Source organism: Catharus ustulatus, chromosome 5 (assembly GCF_009819885.2).
Source record: "Catharus ustulatus isolate bCatUst1 chromosome 5, bCatUst1.pri.v2, whole genome shotgun sequence".
NCBI classification, from domain to species: Eukaryota; Metazoa; Chordata; class Aves; order Passeriformes; family Turdidae; genus Catharus; species Catharus ustulatus.
The window spans coordinates 28,720,144-28,741,707 of NC_046225.1; the positions used below are offsets into that span (position 1 = coordinate 28,720,144).

Here is a 21,564-nt window from a genome sequence, read left to right on the forward strand (position 1 = left end):
CAGAGCCGCCTGGTTTCTCGTTCCCCCCGTGCCCGTAGTGGCGCCACCCGGCTTCTTGTTCCGCCCGGGCCAGGGCTGGCACTGGCTCCCTCCCTCCCCTCGTGGCTCCTGCCGGCAGTGGGTGCCCACTCCCACCCCCCCATCGCGACTTGGTGCTCCCGCAGCACCGCTCCCCCATTGCGGCTCGCACTTCTGGTTTGGCAAATTTCGCAACTTTGTCCATCAAATAAGGCGCACCGGACTATAAGACGCACTTCTGGGTTTGGGGAAAAAATTTAGTTCAAAGGGTGCGCCTTATAGTCGTGAAATTACTGTATTTGGCAATTGAGTTAGTGAGCATAGGAGACTGACCACTGTCAAAGCAAACTGGGCATGAAAGTCAAGCAGATATGACTTAGAGACAAGTTTTTGGCATATAGTGCTGTTCTTGAAACAATTTTTGGTTGCATCTTCTTATTCAGTAAAAGAAAGCACATAAATGGGAAGGGAGTCTGTCAAGTATAGCTGAAGAGGTCTGAACTGAGCTCCTGTCTCAGACTTGTCTGTAATTTTAGGAAAGTTGCTTAACTCCCACCCACAAAAAAGAGATTATTACTTTCTGTATTACAAAGCAGAATCAACCACAAACTTCGCAACTTTATGTTGCCTGTGTTAGGCAGAACATGAAAATACCTGAATGAGGAAGAAATTAAGAAATAAATGCAGTGGTTTATTAAAACATAATACTGCAAAATTTTTTCCTTGATTTTCAGGCACCAGTCACTCCCTGGCTTTTTGCTACTTGCTGTCATTACAAATTTGCTGGCCACTGCCTGTAAATGGCCCACTGCTGCATGAGGCAAGGACCACAACACCCTCTGGATGATCCTGATTCCTTTGTGGCTATTTTCTTCCCTTTAGCCTTCACAAAGAACAAACATATGCTGAAGAAACAGAGCTGTATCTTAGGGGAAAACAGCAGAGGAATGAACCAACAGTGCAATAATGATGATGGGATGGGATGGGGTGGGATGGGATGGGATGGGATGGGATGGGATGGGATGGGATGGGATGGGATGGGATGGGATGAAATGGCGGAGCTGCCCTGCCATCACATGGGAGGAATCATCCAGACTTTCCAGCAGACTCAGGTAGCTGCATCACGCTGGGCATCCTAGAAATGGCATTGCTGCTCTGGGACTGCAGCTCAGAGCTGTCTCCCCAGGACGGGTGCCACCTCTTCCATACACTTTGGAGCCTGTAGTGCAAAGCTTGTGGGGTAAATCACAATGATGATATTTTTCTTCGTCACTTGCCAGGATGATCTCTGCTACCAGAAAACAAATGGAGAGGTGGAGTCCTCCTCTGAGCCTTGAAGAATCAAGGTAGCGAGAAGGAGAGATGAAACTCTTGTACTTGCAGAGACCCAAGATATTCCCTCCTGAGCCAGTCAGCTCCTCCCATGACCAGGAGTGAACAGGGTGGAGAAGTGATTCTACTGTAAGTTGTTGGTCCAGAAATGCCCCAAATAAATACCTTTGAAATACCCCAACTCCTTCCCAGTGGAAGGCAATGGGCCAGTGCTGAGAGGTGGAGCTCACCAGTCCATGGATGGCCCTCAAAATGCCTTTCACCTGAATTTTAGAACAGGAGTACCTGAGTTACCTGAGGCTCATGAGCAAGAGGTATCTTTGGGAGAGAGGAAAAGGATTGGGAAGACCATTTTCTGCACTCCTTTTCCTCTTCAGCTACACTTTCTGGATGCCTTTGGGCTGCCTTTTTGCAGCAGCACAGCACCTGGATGTCAGCAGTCCCATGGGACTTCTCAGGGCTCCCACAGCAATACGACTAGAGCAAAGGGGTCTCCCAGTCTACTGAGCTGCACTAGGCAGAGTGCTGCCAGCACATGAAGGGATGTGATGCTGCTCCTCTGCTCTGCACCACTGAGATACATCTGGAGTGATGGACTCCCTGGTACATGAGAGACACAGACATACTGGAGAAAGTCCAGCATGGAGCTGATGGTGGTGAAGTGACTGTAACATGTCTGATCAGAGGAGAAGCTGAGAGAGCAGGGTCTGTTCAGCCTGGAGAAGAGAAGGCTCAGACAGGGGAAGCTTTATAAGCTTGTTAAGTACTTACAGGGAGAATGAAGGACAAGAGGTGATGAACACAAGCTGAAATGTGTGAAATCCCATCTGTTTGTGTGTGCATACTGTGTGTATGTGCTGGTATATGTGTCCTGGGTGTGCTAATGCTGTGTGCTGTGAGGGGTGTGAGTGTTGAATGCTTTGTGTTGTGAGCGTGGCTGCACATTGTGGGCACAGTGCAGGTTTCATGTGCATTGTGTGTGTGTATAGTGTTCGGTGTGTGTGGGGTGGTGGTTCAGTGTTCTGTGTGGCCTCAGCTGGGGTTCAGTCCTGTGGGGGCCCCAAGGGGGAGCAGTTTCAGCCCCAGAGAGGTCACAGATGGGGTCAGAGATGTGTGGGAGACAAGGAATCTGACAGTTTATGGGTCAGACATGGAGGAATTTGGGGGTACCCAGGGGAGTTATAAAGCATATGGGAGGTTGGGAAATTCTGTGAGAGTTATGGGCTATCCAGGAAAGGGATGTGACACCCAAAGGGTCAGGACACTGGGGAGAGGGCCGGGTGCACATCCAGGAGATTGGGGGGTCCTGGGTGGTTGTTATGGGGCACCCATGGGAGTTGTGGGACACCCAAGAAAGGGGACAGGGCACAGGAGAGGGCAGAGACACCCCAGGGAGCTATGGGATACCCAGGAGGCTGGGAAAACTCAGGGATTTATAAGGCACACAAATACAGCTTGGACAGGGTTGGAGTCACCCAAGGGGCTCAGGGGGCAACCAGGGAGAGGTATGATTGTAGGGGCCCCCCAGAAACTGGTACTGAAGCCCAGGCCTCTGACACCACCTTTATTCTGGGAAGGAGAATCCACACCCACACTGAGGGTCCATGGCCTCACTGTGGGGCCACATAGGTGCCTGCGAGGTGCACGGGCAGCCCGCCACGGCAGGCCACGCGCACGTGGTGCTGCACCTGGCGGGCGCGGTAGGCACAGGATGGTCGCGTGTCCCCACCGTGAAGGCGGCAGGCAGTGATGCTCATGGCTCTTGGGGTGCTGTGAAACCCAGTAGTGGGGTCGGGTGCCTGAGAGCAGGCAGCCACCAGGTCCTCAGCTGGGGCGTGCACGAAGGTGTTGGAGGGCTTGCAGGGCCTGCCTGGGGCCGTCACCCGACGCCGCGCCAGCATGGTCTCACAATAGCGATGCGCCGCCAGCATGGACGTCCGGGGGTTGTCCACATGCTGCCGCAGGAACTTCTCATAGCGGGTCTCGCCCACTGCCCCTGCCAGTGCTGCCAGCACCAGGGTCATGCACAGCACCCAGCCCGTCATGGACACCTGGAGAAGGTGGGGTTAGGGCCATCTGGACCTCTGGGCCCCTGACTGGAAATCCCACCCTGAGTGCTTAGTTTTTCTACAAATTTTCCCTCCCAAATTTCGGCATCCCATACAAATCCCCTCCCAATGCGTGGGGGCCCATCTCTAGACAGCTGGGCTATCTGTGGATTCTACCTGGATGCATGGGTCTCCTAAAGTTATGCACTCCCCCAAAAGCCTCAGTCCACCATGGAACACCTCCTACCTGCTCCTCAGACCTCTGTCTCCCCTGTACATCCACCCCATGCCCCAACACCCAGATGCCATACACAGCCTCCCTTCCCCTCTGAATGCTTGGGTTCCTCACAGACACCCCCCCAGACATTCTGGTGCCCTATGCACCCCTCACCCGCACCTGTGTAGCACCTCAGTTTCCCTTATGGCCTCAGGGTCTCCAGGATCCCTCCCACTCCTGTACACCTCTTTTATACTGGCCCTAGCTGTACCCAATGGGCAAGGATCCAGGAGGAGGGGCAGGATAAAGAGCAAGGTCCAGTGGATGTCTGGGGGACCCAGATGTCCAGGAGGCCCCGCTCACCCTCATGGCCTCCAAGGTCATTAGGTAGTCATTAACAAACCATGTGACTGTCTACGTGCGTTCCCTTCGGTGATCCCTGCCCACTCTGGCCTTGGCCACCTGTCCTGTGAGAGGCAGGATACCTAGGTCCTTTTGGGTGGCAGGGCAAGATACATGGTTCCCTGGTGGGGGTCAGGATGTCACCATCACCTCTGGGGCAGCTGGCAGATGTTCCTACAACTCCTGAAAAAATGTGACACATCCATGGCCTTCTGCAGTGCTAAGGGACTAAGCTAAGTGCTATGTGTTCCTTTTTCCTGTGTCCCCTTGCAGGCAAATTCATACTCCCAGGAAGTGCCAGGATGCGCTCTTCCTCACTGCTACCTCCCATACTTCAGCTGCTCCATTGATGCAGAGACAAGCAAAGAGCCAGGAGCCAGCCTGAGCCCATGAAATGCTCCTTTCCCTTGACCATTGTAATGGAGCCCCAAGGAAAGCATGTCCTCTCCAGAGGGAGAGGCCTGCTGTGCCCAGGAGAGCTTGTCACGAGTGGATGGAAGTGGTCTCCATCCTACTCTTCTAAGACATCAGAGAGACTCTGATGGGAAGTGGCAAATAGAGAATGAGGTCCAGGGTAGCACTTTTCCCAAAGAGTTGTAACGCTTCTAAGACTGGCCACAGTGAAGATGTGAAGGTCCTGCTCTGGGCTCTGGTGGCATTTCTACAGCCCCTGAAGAATCTTCCTCAAAGGTGCACAGTCCTTACATTGGAGCTGCTCAGGCACCTGGCCAAAACCTCACAGACATGGAAGGTCAGCATAGTCATCCCTTGCTGACTCTCAGTACCCTTCTCCTGGACAGGGAAGGAGGATGGGGACTCTCATCACGACCCCTGAGACACACTCTGCTTTCCACTGTCCTGGTGTGGGTGGAAAAGAGATGGCATCCACAGGAGGAGGAACAAGCCTGGATGCTTGGCAATGGGCTGTATCTAGCTGGGATGGTGCGGGTATGTGTGCTGGATCTCATCCTACCTTGCAGTGCCTCAGGCATATCCTTGCCAGAGGCTGTTGTGAGGCTCACTGGTGAACCACAGCCTGTACACCTGTACACCTCTTGTCCCAGGAGAGTCCCAACTGCCTGGCACTGTCCTGGGCACAGTTTTCTCATGTCCTATTCCTGCCCATGCATGGGGGCTGAGTGGAGCCTCCTCCTTCCCTGTGTGATGGGGAGAGGAGCAATTGGCCAGGGTATTTGGGGCAGCCCAGACCACCAGCCTCTGGTTGTAGCCTTGGTGACCCAAGGCCTGGGAAAGCTGCCAAGTTTAAGAACTCTCTAAACAAGGAGTCTAGTTTAGAAAAGAAACATTGTTTATTCTGCGCAAGATGCAGGTGGAGGTTTGACAAATAAAACACACTATGGGGTAACAAGTTACATCTTTTATACAGTAAAATTTACATGAGCCTGCCTGTCTAATGCATATTCCTCGTCTATCGATACATATTTATTTATATCACGCACTCTTATGAGATTCTTGAAATACAAAGTTCTTCATTAAGCAATTTCCGTTGTAGAAAATACCAGACGACATCAGTTATGTTTACAAAAGGTAACAAGATTCAGCCTGGGGACAGATAATTCGGCTTGAAGACATCAGAATGGGCAGGAGGTGGCACCTGCCTTTCACCCGGGCACAGTCGGTGCAGTGAACCCGGGCAGTGGCTCTGCCCGTCCGCACAGCGGCCCCACTCGTGCATCCCCATTTCCGGCGCAGCGCTGCGCTCCAGCCCGGAGTCCCGGGCCAGGGCGCAGGGATCGGCTGTCCTAGGCCGGGCGCTCCGCAAGGCTCCAGGCGGGGGCGCTCACGGGCACGGGCTCTGCCGAGGCTCCCCCCCGTCCTCCCCCGTGCCGTTGGTACCGTTCCGCCGTGGTACGTCCCGGGCGGGCCGCCCCAGCTCCAGACGATGGAGTCGGCCCAGATCTCATAGGTCTCGCGCGAGCACCGCTCACGTATAATCTCGCGGGAGTGCTCACGCTCCGCCCTTTCCGCGGCGCGGGCCTAACCATGGCGGTCGGGAAGAACAAGCGCCTCACCAAGGGCGGCAAGAAGGGCGCCAAGAAGAAAGTGTAAGGGCCGCCGGGGCACGGGCGGGGGGTGCCTGGGGGCACCGGGTGGGGCGCCGCGGCGGCGGGATGCCAGGGATGCTGGGCGGATGGCGACGGTGGCCCGGCTGGAGCAGGGCCGATGCTGTCATGGCGTCCGCGTGCGTGGGCCTGGCGGGGCGGGAGAAGCCGCGAGCATTCGGAGAGGAAGGTCTTACTGCAGCCGTGTGGCCTGAGAAAGTCGGCCAAAAAATCTTCTTCATTTGATTTAAGGGTCGACCCTTTCTCCAAGAAGGATTGGTACGATGTCAAAGCACCGGCTATGTTTAATATCCGAAACATCGGGAAGACGCTTGTCACCAGGACTCAAGGAACTAGTGAGTAGTTGGGATCGGTGCAATATAGGTGATTGTGTTTGCTCTATGCGTTAGCTCCAAGCGGCTAAAAAACTTCTTGGATAAAAAACTGCCGGAAAAATTGTTTTTTCTTGTACTGTTACGAATTTGAAAGCTAAAATAGTGGATTTTTTTTTTTTGGTTGACCGAGTTGTTTGAATAAATGAGCTTAGCTGCAGGGACGTTCATACACTGGGCCTTTGTTTGTACAAGAATGCCAAACCATGGAAGGAAGGGCCTGGAGTTTCTAATGAGCTCCTCGGTAACCTGGCAAGTTAGGAGAAGTTCAAGAAGTAAGCAGTAGTTCTAATTGTCACAGGAGGAAATGTGGGACAGTGCCACAGGAGACCTTAGTGCTAATAGGATAACGACCAGCACATCAAGACACTGAAATATTTGAAATTTAAAGGTTTGGGGTAAACAGTAGAGCTGGAATTGCCGACTCAATGTAAGCACTGATGTATCACTAGAGGGTAAATTCGGTTTTATATGATCTGGCACACCTTAGGAAGAGGAGCCCTCTGTTACAAATGATAGAGGTAATCTATTTTTGGAAGCTTACCCATGCAGAATGGCTAAATTGCTTTATGATGCTCTGCTGGTTGCACTCAAAGTTAGGATGACAATTGTTATTTTGAACTGAAACATATGAAACATAAAATAAGGGTCACTGCCAAATGAAGTGTGAACCAGCCAGTGTTGTTAAAATGGTTCCTTGTTGGAGGAGGAGTTGTGAAATGATTGTATTGGGCTGTTCATTGCTGCTTTATTCTCTGCTGAGCACTTGTGACTTTTTATGTTTAATTTTTTTCATTAGTGTTTATAATTTCGAAATACTTAGTAACTCCTTTATGCTTAAACCGCATTATTACATGGAATAGAATATGCTGTATGCTGCTGTTCATATCCCACACCTGATACTATTACCTTAAAATGGTTCTTCCCAAAGGTAGGAATTTCCAACCTTGCTGTGGCTCTGTGATCACCGTTAGAAAACATTAGAGAACAGGTTTCCAGCAGGAATTCAGTATCTGATTTGAAGAATGTGCTTCTAATGTTAATCTAAGGTGTTTTATTCTGTTCATCACACAGAAATTGCCTCTGATGGGCTGAAGGGCCGTGTATTTGAAGTGAGCCTGGCTGATCTGCAGAACGATGAGGTTGCCTTTCGCAAATTTAAACTGATCACTGAGGATGTTCAGGGCAAAAATTGTCTGACCAACTTCCATGGGATGGACCTCACACGGGACAAAATGTGCTCCATGGTCAAAAAATGGCAGGTGTGTAAGAAACAAGGTCTTCGTTGCTGCTGGTGCCTTCAGGGAGGGAGGGAAGCGCAGGTGCCTGGCAAAGCCATATTTGAAGTGCCATCAGCATCACACTGTTGGGTGCGTAGGGCTGGACGGCTTGTCTGCTGTGTGGGTGGTAAATGTTCAGTGCTTTCTCTTTCAGACAATGATTGAAGCTCATGTGGATGTCAAAACTACGGATGGGTATCTGCTGCGCCTCTTCTGTGTGGGCTTCACCAAGAAGCGCAATAACCAAATCCGCAAGACCTCCTATGCCCAGCACCAGCAGGTCCGTCAGATCCGCAAGAAAATGATGGAAATCATGACCCGGGAGGTGCAGACCAATGACCTGAAGGAAGTTGTCAATAAGCTGTAAGCTTTGGCCGTGTTCTTTTTTTCCTCCCCTACAGTTTAAATTGTTGTTTGGGGGTTAGTTGTTGCTGAGTGCCTGAGGAGTGCTGGTGCATCCCGAGCTGTTTGTCAGAGACCAGGCAAGGAGTCCCTCGTGTAGAAAAGCCAATCTCCCTTTTCTGCAAATGGTTTCTCTTAGTCTTTGCATCCTGTCTGACCTCAATCCACTGTCACATTTGCATAAATGTAAAATCACCTTTCCAGAAAATTTGTGGTTCACATTTCTACAGACTAAAGTTGCAATTCTGATCTACTGGGGCTGTGAATGCTCTTCTGATACAAAGTGTGCTGATTACTTCCAAAAATTTGCAGATTTGCTCTAAAAATGAGCATACTTGCAATACATCCCTTGTAACAATTTAAGGGAGATGTCTTAGAATCTAAATGTACTTAAAGAAAATTGTCAGTGATGGTGTAAACTTTTGTAGAATATTTTGTATTCTTAGGGATTTTTTTAAGCTTGTGTTGCTGCTGCAGAAGCAGGCAGAGATTTTAGCATTGTTGTGCTCTGTCATTTCTCAGGATCCCAGACAGCATTGGCAAGGACATCGAGAAGGCATGTCAGTCTATTTACCCTCTGCATGATGTCTATGTCCGCAAGGTGAAGATGCTCAAGAAGCCCAAGTTTGAATGTAAGGCTTTTACAGCAGACATTTGAAAGAGGGCTTGGAGAGGAGTTCCTTTAAATGTGTTTGCTTTCGGATAAAAAAATGTTAGAGCAGTGTCAGTGAGCTTCAGTAGTTGTAGAAGGGAAACAGTGTATCCTTGTCCCCACTTGTGTCTTTCAGGATTGAAAGCCAAGCAGTGAGCATTCAGTTTGGAGTTTTTTGAATTCTCACCTGGAACTGCTGCTGAATGTTTAAAAGCTTTGCTTTGGGAATGAATGATGACAAAATGTTTCGGTCCCAGATGATGTGGAATGATTCCATTTCCCTTCTTTCTGACATTCCTGTGTCATGCAGCAGCAGTAGTTCTTAATTCCAGATCCTTTTAGAAAAAGGTGTCATTTGTAGTTTCATTACATAGCCTTGTTTCTCATCTGACTGCCAGTGCAGCAGTATCTCTGTGCATGAGCTGTCTGCAATGGACTTAGTCCTACTTATAGAAAATGTTCTGGTGGTTTCATTTGTGTACGATGAGTAATTGAGTAATTTAAAACTGTTTAAACACGTCCATCTCACTGTTTTTGTCATTCCTTCTTTTTAGTGGGCAAGCTGATGGAGCTGCATGGTGAAGGTGGTGGTGCTGGAAAGCCCTCTGGGGATGAGGCAGGCACTAAGGTAGAGCGAGCTGATGGATATGAGCCACCTGTGCAAGAGTCTGTGTGAAAGTAAAAATTGTTGGAAAATAAAAAGTTTTAATACACAGAACTCATGTTTGGTTGCCTGTATTGCTTCTGGACAGTATTGGTACTGGATGTGTGAATGAGTTTTCAGTAGGGTAAACCTTGGTTTAAAAAAAGAAAGTACTCATGTACTTCTCCAATTGTGTTGTGGGGATGGGTGGAAGAAGGTGAGTTTTCCATTATCTAACAGCATTTTTTCTTGTTCAACTTACGTTTACTTAAAAATGGAAGAGTGTTTTTTCTGGCTAAAATGAGTTTTTTTGTGCTAGCAATGTGTTTTGTTTAGAACAGGGCAGCAAACCTAAACTTAGTCCTATTAAATTGTTGGTAAGATAGTGATTTAAAACCTGAGAGCAAAATGCAGAGTTACACTGAGAGTGGTGGCTCTTGCAATTGGTTGTCACAGAGCTTAGGACAAGAAATAAAGGAAAATAGTGAAAATATTACTGTTCCAACAAACTACTGGGGAACAGAAGAACGGGCCCTGCTACCCATAAAGGCTGTACTGTTCCATGTCAGGGATTTTCACTTTTTCCTGGTTGACAGTTATGGGTTTGGACCAAGTAATAGGCAAGATGAGAAGAATGGTTTTGAACTTCAGAATGCTGCAGGTGATGTGATTTTGTCTTGTGATTCTAAGTTACAGTTTTAATATGTTCTATTTTTTCCATTTTGTGTACTGGAAGGAAGAGTAGTGAGTGCTCAACACAGAATCTTGTAACGGGGGAAGGAATCATGCTACTTTGCTCTTCCCATCTGTACTGCTGAGGTGGGTGTCACCTGCTTCCAGGAATCCCAGTCAACCACATTTTTGAAGCTGTAGGTTTTGTTACATGCATATCTGAGGACTGTATGTTGCTGAAAGGTTAGTCCAAGAGGATTTGGGGTAAGAACAAGAACTTGGGGTGTTTTCAGGCTTTAAAATGTATTGTTTGGAATAGTGCATTGCCATGTAGGTGTTCTGGGTAAATGTAGGTTTTGTAATGTGATTTCAGGTGGGGGAAAAGCAGGAAGAAAAATACCATGCATTGTTGGGAAAGATGAATTAAGAAAACTTTATAAATATAATTGCTTAGCAAAAGATTTTGAGAATATGGAAACTATAAGCAAGATTGAAATGAAAGTTATTTTTAAGATACTAAACTTAGTTATTACATAACTAGAAGACAATAGGATGGCTGGCTGAAAGTAATTTTCTCTTGATAGAGCAATGCCTTTTGCTGGAGAGCAAGTTCAAAAGTTAGGAAAGACTTCTAGTTTAGCAGAAGGGGTCTAAAGAGTAGTTTAAAGTGTAACATAGTATAGTAATGATTTTTATAACCTGTATGTAAATGCTATAAATTTTGTACCTTGTATTAAATTGGTTAGTAGAAGTTAAAATATTTAACACAGAAAAAATTCATTGTATTGTAATGGGAACTTCGTTCTCTTAGGTCTTACTCTAAGCCCTTACCTTTTACCTCTTACTTCCCTCTCTTACCACCCTCTTACCCCTTGCTCTATTACTCTTTACTTTCTTACTACCGGGCTCTGAGCTGCGGCTGGCAGCTCCAGGCAGGGCCCTTTCACCCATGCTGTTTTGCAATAGCCACAAGTTTCAAGACCCAGCTTTACAAATCTCTCCATCTGTCCTAACCGTCCAACCTGCCACCTACAGCCTCATACAGTCTTCCACAGTGCATGCTCTGTATTTCCTCAACAAATACCAGCTGAAAAATCATGGAGTATGAATCAGCAGAGCACACCTGAATTACACGCAGGATGAACCCATGTTTTCCTCAACGTTGTCACACTGAGAACCAGTGTGTGTGATACCCTGTGGCGACAGCTGCTTGCTGCAGGTAGCAAAATGCTATAGGTTCTGTAGGCGGTGAGTGTGGGGCATACCCAAGTCCAAAGGCTCGAATAACCTGTTAAAGGCATCCAGATTCTCTGAGGGGTTTGGGCTACTTGTCTGGGGGTGAGATATTACTTTGCAGCTGGGCTAAATACATAAGCAGAATCAGATCCCTAATAATGTCAGATGGGAAGCTCAGTATGACAAAATGCCCTCATGACTTAATTGCAAAAATTTTATTGGTTAAATACATTCTTAATTTACAGAGGTACCATAACAAATTTACTGGGTTAACAAAGGGTTATTTAGGACACTCATTGTACACAGAACAAAGACATTTTCCTGAAGATATTGCCAGAAAATGGGTCAAACAATATTTTGGTGAGACTTTCATTCTAAAGCATGGAGATCTAGCCTGGATTTCAAGGTTACAGCTGAAATTTGCTACTACACTGCAGTTAAAGATTTGCACTCCACCTCATTCTTGGTACACCTTAGGAATTTTATGTTGTGATCTGTATGCGGTGTCATGATGGTGTTGGGCATTGTCTTAGGAAAATCCTGCCCTATAAAAGCCGAGCATCTCCCTCATGTCAGCATTCGTTTCAGCTACCTGCAGCCATGCGAACAGTCCTTAGCACTCGGTGCTCTTAGTAAAAGGCCTTGCTGCAGCTACTGCCCTGCCCCACAGGGAGGAGATCGCATACAGCAGAGTGATCTTGTCAATAAACAGAACTGACTAAACATTCAGTGAAGTAACAAAAACAACTGGTCAAGATACAGTTGTAAAAATGGGAAGGAGGAGATTGAAAAAAAAAATCTGTTCTACTTTTGAGACTTGTATCAAATCATTAGAAAACTGCCAAACAGTAAGTAAACATCATACACTTCAGCCTCATCTACCACCACGTTACTGTGGTATGTTTTTGAAGTACCTGGCTATTCCTTGGATTTCTCCAGGAGATGACTGTTTTTTTTGGAATCAACAAGAACCTTTACAATCTCTTAACAGGAAAACTTAGAGTGGGAAGAATTGTCCTTGGCTGTGGAGTTCCATGTGATCCCACAGGAGTTCTGGACAAGCTTGCTGGGGCTGCTAAAACTGAGTAACAGCTGTACCCATTGTGTTTCCAACCTTCCAGAACTGCATGTAATTCAGCATTTTCTTTATCATGTTAATCCTTAATGGAAGAAGTCCAGTTGCTCAGCTCATTAAAATGTTGTGTGGTCTTCACCACCCCTCCCCAACTGTGTGAACAGTATTGTGTGTGAACACAACAGAACACAAAGTGCGGGAGGGTTGTGTCTGTCTTAGCAAGTTCTGTGGCTTAGTAGTGACTGCTGAGTTAATGGTCCCTCAGGCTTGCTTCAGGTGAGGTCCAGTCTCTCACAGGGACTGGATGCCCATGCCTTGCTGTGGGGAGGCCTGCAGTTCTGGCTATGCCTATTCCTGCCTGCTGTGATGGTAACCAGAGCACAGGAGGGTAGGGTGACACTGCAGCCTGCTTAGGCCCCAGTTCAGATGCACCCCAGTCTATCACAGCAGCAGGCAGTTGTTGCTGTGGTGTTCAGAGCTCATACCAGTGAAGTTGTCAGCAGGGAGATGACTAAGACAAAACTATCTCAAGGTTCATCATGATGATTCTGCTTTTCAGTCTCCATCCACCTCCAACTGTTGGCCCTTCTGCAACCTGAACTGCCAAGCCCATGAAGAAAAGTCTTGTTGAAGGTACCCTGATATCCAGTGACCTGCAGCTCTCTGGAGTAGTGACTCATCAGCCTACTGGTTCCTTTTTGCGATGCAAGGATGGAATACTGGCAGTAGTGAAAGAACGAACTGCAGCATAATTTCTTCTATTCCAGTCTGATGGAACTAGCAGTTAATCAGGATTCTATTGTTTTGTCAGAAGCCAAGTGTTACAAATAGGAATTGACTACTATAAATTCCTATAATGTGGAAGTACCTCAATCACGTCCATCTTGGTCAGTCAAGCTACACTGCTGCTTTTTACCAAGTCCTTGGTTAGAGTTGCTTGGAGCAACATCTTGCCAGGCATGTTTTCCTTAGGGCCTTGACACACCATTTATAGGGATGCTCAGTATATTTGGTATGTGGCAACAAACTGGAAACTAATAACACGTCTGCTAAAAACTAAACCTAAGGCTGTGTAATACACTTCATGTTAAGGATATGTTCCAGTGCTTGAGTGACAAAATGTAGACTGAGTGAACACTGGGCTTTCCACTTCCATGAGGGGAGTGGAGGGGCAAATAGTTGGAATAATACAGCTACTCCATGGCTGGGATCTGAGAAAGCTCAATTAAACAGTGTCACTAACTTCAGTTAGGAAAGAAGGGTATGATGGTCCTCAAAGAACAGTGGGCAGCAGGAAAAACTAAACCTGTACTTGCAAAGTATTTTGGGGAAAGAGAGGAAGGTCTAAGATGATTCATACCAATTTAAACAGAGTTCATTAAGAGGCAAAATGCATAAAAATTTTACTTCTGTGATCTTGCTGTATGAGCAATTTGGGCTAAGAATAGGATACTACACAAGGATATCTCCATTTCCCCTCTTACTAGTATTAGATTTGATACTTTCTACTATGAAGTACCAGTTATTTTTCTTATCCTCTAAGTCATAAAACAAGTGGATTCTACTACTAATGTGGAACTCAAGTAGTAATGAAACCTGAATATCAAACTTCATCTACATACTGAGTGCTGTAATTATGTAATAAAACATTTTTTAAAGTTTGGATCTTAAGAAGTTCAAGGAAGGCCAAAGCAGCTTATGTTATGCATGTTATTTATCATGCATCTTTGTGTATGATAAATGTAGTACCAGAGAGTAAACGTACTAGAATGCTATGTAAGTTAAAATGGTGTTGCACCACAGTATTTCCCAAGTTGGAAATGCTAAAAAACCTGCTTGTTTTGCTCTCCGAGCATTCGTGAAACATGGCTACACTGTCATAAAAGACTCAAATTGTCTTATCTGACTTCAAGATACTACCATGACTCTCTAGAAAAAGTAGTGCAAAACACTGATAATCAACATTCCATTTCTTTGCTGTGCCTTTAGGGTAGAAAACATTCTCTCCCACATGATGGGAGTAGTACAAAGGCAACACTTCATGGTGTTTTCAAGATCTGAACAAAGTTCTTGGGAAATATCCCAGATTTTCCTAGTATCTCTCCACTCATCCAGTCCTTGTCTACAGATTCCAGCTCTGTTATCATGTCACCTGCCTGTAAGAGAAGAAGTAATGTCAGTACAGCTTACTGTGTAAAGTTCCTGAGCAATGTTAATGCATGCAGAGCTGATCCTATTTAGAAGCAATTAGTATCAAAGAGAAGAGTAATAAGATCTGGCCAGTATCCTCTGTTGGTTACATCTCTTGGAGATTGGCAAAACCAGCTGAAGTTTCTCTTAGGCTAAATACTTTTCTATGCTGGAAAATCACCACTCTTGGAGGGACAGAAGAGCACTTCTGGATAACTTCTCAAATTGCTTTGGCTCTCCAGGTATGTTAAGATCTGGCTCTTGGGCCCCTGCTTTACTGTTTATTTGTGTGTGTTTCTAGGGTTTGTTTTCTTAAAACACTGGATTTTTTTTTTTAAATTTAGTCCTAGTATTTTCTATCATATTTTCTATCACTTGGAAACTTTCCAAAACAAAGGAAAAGCAATCTAATAGCTCAGTATGGCCATTTAAATTGCAGCTCCTGTGTTTGGTCCTAGTTCTTGTTCTCACTGCGTCCATGCTACACCTTTCTAGTCCTCTTTTCTGCTTTAAAGAATCATCTATCCTTTCAGCATTGCAAGCTTCTAACGCTGAAACTATTTTGCTAGTTTTAGAAGAGAAAATACTGGGTGTTTCAGCTCCTGTGACAGTCTACTATTTCTCAGAAATTTGCTTTTGAGAACATGGTTACCTAAGTCATGACTTTGAATATCAAGGGCACTTTGTTTCTTGGTCATGCTTAGTATGATCTGGGCACTCAGCATGTATTTAAATTTTCTCCCTGTTCCCATGTATTGTGTTGACAGTTCAAGATTTTTCTGTAGTAGGCTTCCCTTAGAGGCCTGGCTGCTGCAGTATTGCCACTCTCACTATTACTTCCTACTCAGAGTTTTCTTTCTAGTCCAAAGAGAGGCTCCCTTGACCATATCAACCAATCAGGAACTGAATGTACTACAAAATAAAGTTTATCTTGTCATGTCAAAAATTCTGCAACTCCTGACCTCTTTTCAGTGTCTTTAATGAAGATTTTTGCTGACAGGAAACAGGAGTGATAAGGGAAAAAATGTTTTTTAGAGAGACCACTAATCAAATGTGTTAGTATCTATGCATTTTGTCGTTCTTGTCTAAGGCCGATTTTCACAGTGGATGAACCTTATTTTTTAGCACTCCTCAGAAGCATGAGACCTCTTGGAAATTGGTCTAAGAGAGGTACTTACTTTGAAGGAAAGCTCATCTTCATTTTCTCCATGAAAAGCATAAAGAGCTTTGGCTTTTCCTTTCTTCCCTCTTCCAGGCTGTGACAGCTCTACCCTGGCTACAGGACATAGACAAGAGAATTTACTTGCACTGGAGTGAAATAAATCTGTTTCTGGAGAACTTTCCTGTCATTCTCATGTTTTTCCTCTGCTATTGTGCTAGAGGTTGTCAAAATGTTATTGCTACCGCTGTAACAAATTCACTGTCCTACTGGAATAAAAAACTCTACTGCCACCAGTTCATTTTATAATATTAAACAGTCTCACAGTTCTGGTTCTAAGCAGACTAAATTTAAAACTCACTTAAATTGAACTTCCCAGTGGTGATACATAATAAATGCTGACTTTCCTTCTTTCTGCTCTAAGATGAAGCAGCATCAATACTCCTGAATTATTCCTTAAAAGTAGCCATTGATGACTGCCCAAACCACACTGGAAAACATTCCAGAGTCTGTGTCACCTCATAGATTGCTTACTGACTAGAACATTATATTGCCATTGTTAGAGAAGTTGGTTCAAAACTTAAGTTTAGCTTAGAATACTAAAGACTGTGGTGGTGTGTGACTTGGTGATGCAGCTGATGCTGGTGTGTTCTCCCACAGCTGTCATGACTGGCACAACCCAAAGAATAATGAATTGCCATCTAGTAGGAGCATTGTACCTGAGCAGGTCTGAACAAAAACTGCTGGGAAAATCCCTTCCTTTCCATTCAGTCGTCCTCTATACCACTCCAAATCTACTTGCTCCAGAATTTGGATGTAGTCTCCCTTTTTGAAGGATAAATCATCTTTGGTTTCTGCTGTAAAATCATGAAGTGCTTCACACCACTCTACTGAACATCTGTTGTTCTATTCAAATTAACAGAAGAGATTCATTAATTTTAGAAGTGTGAATGGAGCCCAAACACTGATGGATGCTGCTGAAAGCAGTTGTACAGCACATGAGTGTCCTGACACCCTCCCAATACAATAGTGCTGCTGCAGTTGTAGACCAGAATGGCATTTCAGCAAGTACCACAGAATTTAATCTAGGCTCAACCACATTCCTTTTTATCTCTGGTGGCAAGGGAAAGGATTAATAAATTCAAAATTAGATAACTGCAGCAGTATTTAAAATAGAGCTAACAAGAATTTCCTTTGGTGCAAAGGATAAAAATTTACCAGTGTTAATTTGTCAGAAGCTCTGAATTCAATCAGCTTAGGCCAAGTGTCAAAATTGAGACTGACAATGCAGCACTGCGTACTCTCACATTATAATAGTCTCTGTAAATCTATACATAAATTCTGGCCCTCGCCTATATTCTATTACCTGAGAAAGGGAAGATGAAACCTCCACTTTATTCTTCAGTGTTGTTTCTGTACCTACATAAGTAAAGCACAACTTAAGAATAGGAGCAGTGTCTATTCAGAATGTTAGTAATAACAGATTTTAGATATTTGAAGTCATTATTAAGAATAGCTTCTTAAGAAGTCCTACTGTTAATTTTGAGGAGTTTTTTTAATCAGTCTTCCCTCCCTTTTTACCTCCTTTCAGCAATCATTGTCCTTTTAGAATTTTTTCCTATATGCTGCCTATTTGCATTAAAACCATGCTCTGAAAGATTTTTGCAAACATACTCATACCTGTTCCAGGCAGATCTTCAATTACTTCCACAAAGTTCAAGGGGAAAATTCCAGATGTGCTTCTGAGCTCTCCTTTGGCCCACTCTTCATTTACATATTCTTTCAGGAGAATCATTTCACCTTCTGAAAAACTGAGCTCATCTTTCTGATCGCCAATGTATTCAAATCGTGCTACACATCTTGGACCTCTGCACAAACAAAAGAGAAAATTACTTTGCTTTTTTATTACCGTCCACTTAATAATAAGACAGCATTGCATGCAATATATGGATTGATATTTTAATTAAAATTATTTAAAAATGCACTGAAGATAGAACAGGTGGAAAATCAGGGGCTAGTCCTGGTTCACATCTCTGCTTTCTGAGGAGGTTGAGTACAGTCTGGAGGAGCCAGATGCATCCCAATTTGCTGGCTGTTACGGTATCTTGCGAAAGACCCTATTTTGCTTCCAAGCAACAATAAACCCCCTTGTTTCTGGGTCACCTGTCCAATTTCATATCTTTGGCTATATCCAAGCAAGTGTCCTGACACACTTTGGTTAAGAGTTTGATTGTTTTTTGAGCTAGCATCCAATTTTGATGTAATCAAACATGGGTGGGGGGTGAGTGCTGTATATTTGTCCCAAATACATGGAGGTTTCATAGGAAGAAGCTAGTTTTTATCTACTTTAAAATACTTTATTCTGTAAAATTCATCCCTATAATCTTATAGGGGAAGAAGTTTACCTATCAAAGAAAGAAATATCAATGCATCTGGTAAATTTTGTATGCTTTGGTACAGTACTGAAAAAAACCTAATTATTTTTCCCACAACTTAAATTGATTTCATTATTTACGAACATAACAAATTAAATTTAAGAAATTAACCTAAAAAAATCTTTGGTTTATCAGAAATGCCATGCTGAAAAAAACAGTAATAGACTTTAGTTCTTTCTATATATACATAGCACACATAGGATGAAGCTTGATTCCCACCCCTGTCCCCCACTCAGTATTTTTGCAAGGCTGTGTCCTCCAGGACGGAGCTGGAACTTTGTTTCTTTCTTAGCTGCAGAAGCAGCTTTTTAAAATAAAATTTTGTTCCTGACAAACCACACTTCATCTAAAGAAAATTGAATTATCCCACTGACACTAGTTGCTCCAGCCTCTGCCTGAATTTGCTTTAATTCCTGAAATGAATGATTAAGAAATCCAATAAATATCACTGAGAAATAAATAGCATGAAAAATAATTTCTTGCCCACAAATATTAGTGCAAGTTGTTTGAAAATCTGAAATGAAATTACAGTAATTTCACAACTATAAGGCGCACCCATTTGACTAAAATTTTCCCCCAAACCCGGAAGTGCGCCTTATAGTCCAGTGCGCCTTATCTGATGGACAAAGTTCAGAAATTTGCCTACCCAGAAGTGAGAGCTGCGAGCCGTGAGGGGAGCCAGCAGTGCCATGGCTGCTAGGTGGAGGTGGGGCGGAGCGGAGGTGGGGTGGAGCAGCGGCGGGCACGCCCCAGCCCCGTGGAGGCAGGACGACCCCTCCAGAGGCACGCCCTGGCCCCGTGCAGGCAGGACAGCCCCTCCACAGGCACCCCCTGGCCCCGTGGCGGTGGGACAGCCCCTCTACAGGCACGCCCCGGCCCCATGGAGGCGGGACGGCCCCTCCAGAGGCATAGCTCAGCCCTGTGGAGGTGGGACAGCCCCTCCAGAGGCACACCCCGGCCCCGTGCAGGCGGGACGGCCCCTCCAGAGGCATAGCCCAGCCCCGTGGAGGCAGGACAGCTCCTCCAGAGGCATAGCTCAGCCCTGTGTAGGCAGGACGGCCCCTCCAGAGGCACTCCCCGGCCCCCTGGAGGCAGGACGGCCCCTCTACAGGCATGCCCCGGCATGGCCATAGCCCAATGGTGGCCATAGCCCGGCCCCGGAGAGGTGGCATGGAGGGGTGGCAGGCATAGCTCAGCCCCGGAGAGGCAGTATGGAGCGGCGACAGGCATGCCCCGGCCCCGGAGAGGCAGCACGGAGCAGTGGCAGGCATGCACCGGCCCCGCTGGGTACAGGCGGGCCTGGGGGCCAATGTCTGCCAGCTTGAGGCGGGGCCTCGGCCAGAAACCACGTGGGGGGAGCTGGGGGTGGAGCCTCGCTGCAAAAAAGAAGTGTGTCTTATAGTCTGGTGCGCCTTATATGATCTACAAAGTTGCGAATTTTGCCGACTCCCCAGGGGTGCGCCTTATAGTCCGGTGCGCCTTATGGTCGTGAAATTACTGTAATTTGATTGTTTGGTGAGAACTTCAGATTTATTCATACAGCTGCAGACCTTAAGGACAGACAGATTTCTCTGCTAAAAGTACAGTAATTTCACGATTATAAGCCGCACCATTTTGACTAAAATTTTGGTCCGAACCCAAAGTGCGGCTTATAATCAGGTGCGGCTTATATATGGACAAAGAACAAAAAGTTGCTGTTTTAGTTTGGAGAACAGGTGTCTGCTGAGAAAGGCAGGAGCTTCTCTTTGAAATGGAGAATGTAAACCCCCTCCCTCCAAATTATTATAATTTTGAAATCAAGGGGCTTTCAGGCAAAAATATGGGAATTAGGAATAACAGTTCTTTTCTAGGGAAATTAAAATAGAAATACAGTACTACAAAGAAACAAACTCCAAACCCTGACAAAGTCAGAGTACAACCTGACACCCCGTCAGGCAGGGTGTTGGTAGCAGTCCCATTAAATGGTGGCTGCATCCTCCTGCAGTGACAGATGTGATTCAGTTGGAGCAGTGCTCCTGTACGAGGTGCAGTTTCCCTCTGGAGGTCCAGTGGTGATGTGGAGAAATCCGGTTTTCCTCTGGAGTCCAGTGGAGAAAGGGGCTCCCTTAGTGTCCCAAAGCCTCTGTTTTTATCTTGGTAAGAAATGTTGGGCTCTTCCCCCTGGCTGGAGCAACTTTCAATGGGATGCAGTAATTTTATCAGTCCCACAGTGGGACTCAATGGGCCATTAGCAGAAAATGACTCTCTGGAGGAAGGATGGGGTGTGAAAAGATAAAGAACAATGCCCTGCCTGGTTTCAATGGATGGCCCATTAGCAGATTATCTGCCATTGAGATAAGGATCACTGTCCCCACCCTCAACAGATGGTGATAGAACAGATACCTTTTATCACACTCTGTATTGTAACATGCGGCTTATAATCAGATGCGGCTTATATATGGATAAAAAACCAAAACGTTGCTGAAACCCAGAAGTGCGGCTTATACTCAGTGCGGCTTATAATCGTGAAATTACTGTATCTTTATATTCTGTCCTGGTGTACCTTGTTGTTTCATATGAGTAGGAGCCCTACCATGTTCCATCTTGTGAGGACACTGGAAGAAAGTGGCAAGGCCAGGAGCAAAGAGAGGAATGTACAATGCTGCTGAAATTCATTAGATTGGTTCACATTTTCTGGAACCAGTTTTCATGAAAGTATGGTTTTAGGCTTTTTTTGCCTAAATATGAGTCTTAAAAAAAACCCATCATAAACATTCAGTTTTTAAAAACATATAATTTAATTTTTACAATATATTTTGGTGAATAAATTGTTAACCCTATTAACCTCAGTGCAGAGAGCCACCACTTCAAAGTTAGTATTTCTTTTTCATTCCTCATAAATCAACATGAGAAAGCAAATAAAATTCATCTGACTCACTTGATACATTGTGATGAAGAAGCTATTTTTTTCTTGTTGGCTTCTTCTGGAACATCAATCTAATAAGACAATACAATAAATTATATCTTCCATTACAAGCTCATGGCAACTAAGCACAATAAACTTGAAACTGGTTAAAATAATCTGTTTTTTAGATGTGTGACACTCTGTAATTGGCATGCTCTTATGTATGACCACATTAATGTAAATTTATGCATGTTTTCCAATTTTTTGATCTTATGCAAACAAGGAGCAATATTTAATGTTTTGTTTTATGAAGCTGGCTTATTGTTTCTACTGGTGGCATGACTGATTGATAGAATACGTGACTAGATGCTACTACATGTAGCATCCCAATTCTCAACTGGTAATTGCTCTCAATTATTTACTAGCACAGTGCACCACGATAGACAGAACTACTGTTTACACTT

General features: G+C 45.2%; 3 protein-coding genes and 1 non-coding gene across 9 annotated transcripts in view; 2 read left to right on the plus strand and 2 right to left on the minus strand.

Moving 5' to 3' along the window:
- Positions 1 to 2,236: 2,236 nt before the first annotated feature.
- Positions 2,237 to 3,395, minus strand: LOC116996227 (ribonuclease CL2-like). Its single transcript, XM_033059448.1, has one exon. It carries the CDS (start codon positions 3,393 to 3,395, stop codon positions 2,961 to 2,963), a length of 435 nt encoding a protein of 144 aa, XP_032915339.1. The 3' UTR covers positions 2,237 to 2,960.
- A 2,571-nt stretch (positions 3,396 to 5,966) lies between these two features.
- Positions 5,967 to 9,524, plus strand: RPS3A (ribosomal protein S3A). The gene is made up of 6 exons (XM_033059447.1): positions 5,967 to 6,083; positions 6,333 to 6,436; positions 7,547 to 7,734; positions 7,907 to 8,115; positions 8,677 to 8,786; positions 9,361 to 9,524. Exons 1-6 carry the CDS (start codon positions 6,022 to 6,024, stop codon positions 9,480 to 9,482), a joined length of 795 nt encoding a protein of 264 aa, XP_032915338.1. The 5' UTR covers positions 5,967 to 6,021; the 3' UTR covers positions 9,483 to 9,524.
- Positions 9,033 to 9,102, plus strand: LOC116997159. Its single transcript, XR_004418108.1, has one exon. It is a non-coding gene; the product is annotated as a small nucleolar RNA SNORD73 (small nucleolar RNA).
- Positions 9,525 to 11,557: 2,033 nt separating the features above from the next.
- Positions 11,558 to 21,564, minus strand: part of SH3D19 (SH3 domain containing 19) — a 100,582-nt gene continuing 90,575 nt past the window's right edge. For 5 of the 6 annotated variants that reach the window (XM_033059843.2, XM_033059844.2, XM_033059845.2 and 2 more), the window contains 6 exons: positions 21,134 to 21,192; positions 17,462 to 17,649; positions 17,148 to 17,200; positions 16,501 to 16,687; positions 15,801 to 15,898; positions 11,558 to 14,588 (listed from right to left, as the gene is read on the minus strand). In XM_033059843.2, the coding sequence (XP_032915734.1) occupies positions 14,472 to 14,588; positions 15,801 to 15,898; positions 16,501 to 16,687; positions 17,148 to 17,200; positions 17,462 to 17,649; positions 21,134 to 21,192 (702 nt within the window). In that variant the 3' untranslated portion in view covers positions 11,558 to 14,471. Of the gene's footprint in view, positions 14,589 to 15,800; positions 15,899 to 16,500; positions 16,688 to 17,147; positions 17,201 to 17,461; positions 17,650 to 21,133; positions 21,193 to 21,564 lie in introns of those variants that run through there. The other variant, XM_033059849.2, reaches the window with a different exon arrangement.

Coding starts and splice junctions, on each gene's coding strand:
- RPS3A (XM_033059447.1), top strand. CDS start 6,022: ATGGCGGTCGGGAAGAACAAGCGCCTCACCAAGGGCGGCAAGAAGGGC. Junction 6,437..7,546: donor CACCAGGACTCAAGGAACTA/GTGAGTAGTTGG, acceptor TTCATCACACAG/AAATTGCCTCTGATGGGCTG. Junction 8,787..9,360: donor CAAGAAGCCCAAGTTTGAAT/GTAAGGCTTTTA, acceptor CCTTCTTTTTAG/TGGGCAAGCTGATGGAGCTG.
- LOC116996227 (XM_033059448.1), bottom strand. CDS start 3,395: ATGACGGGCTGGGTGCTGTGCATGACCCTGGTGCTGGCAGCACTGGCA.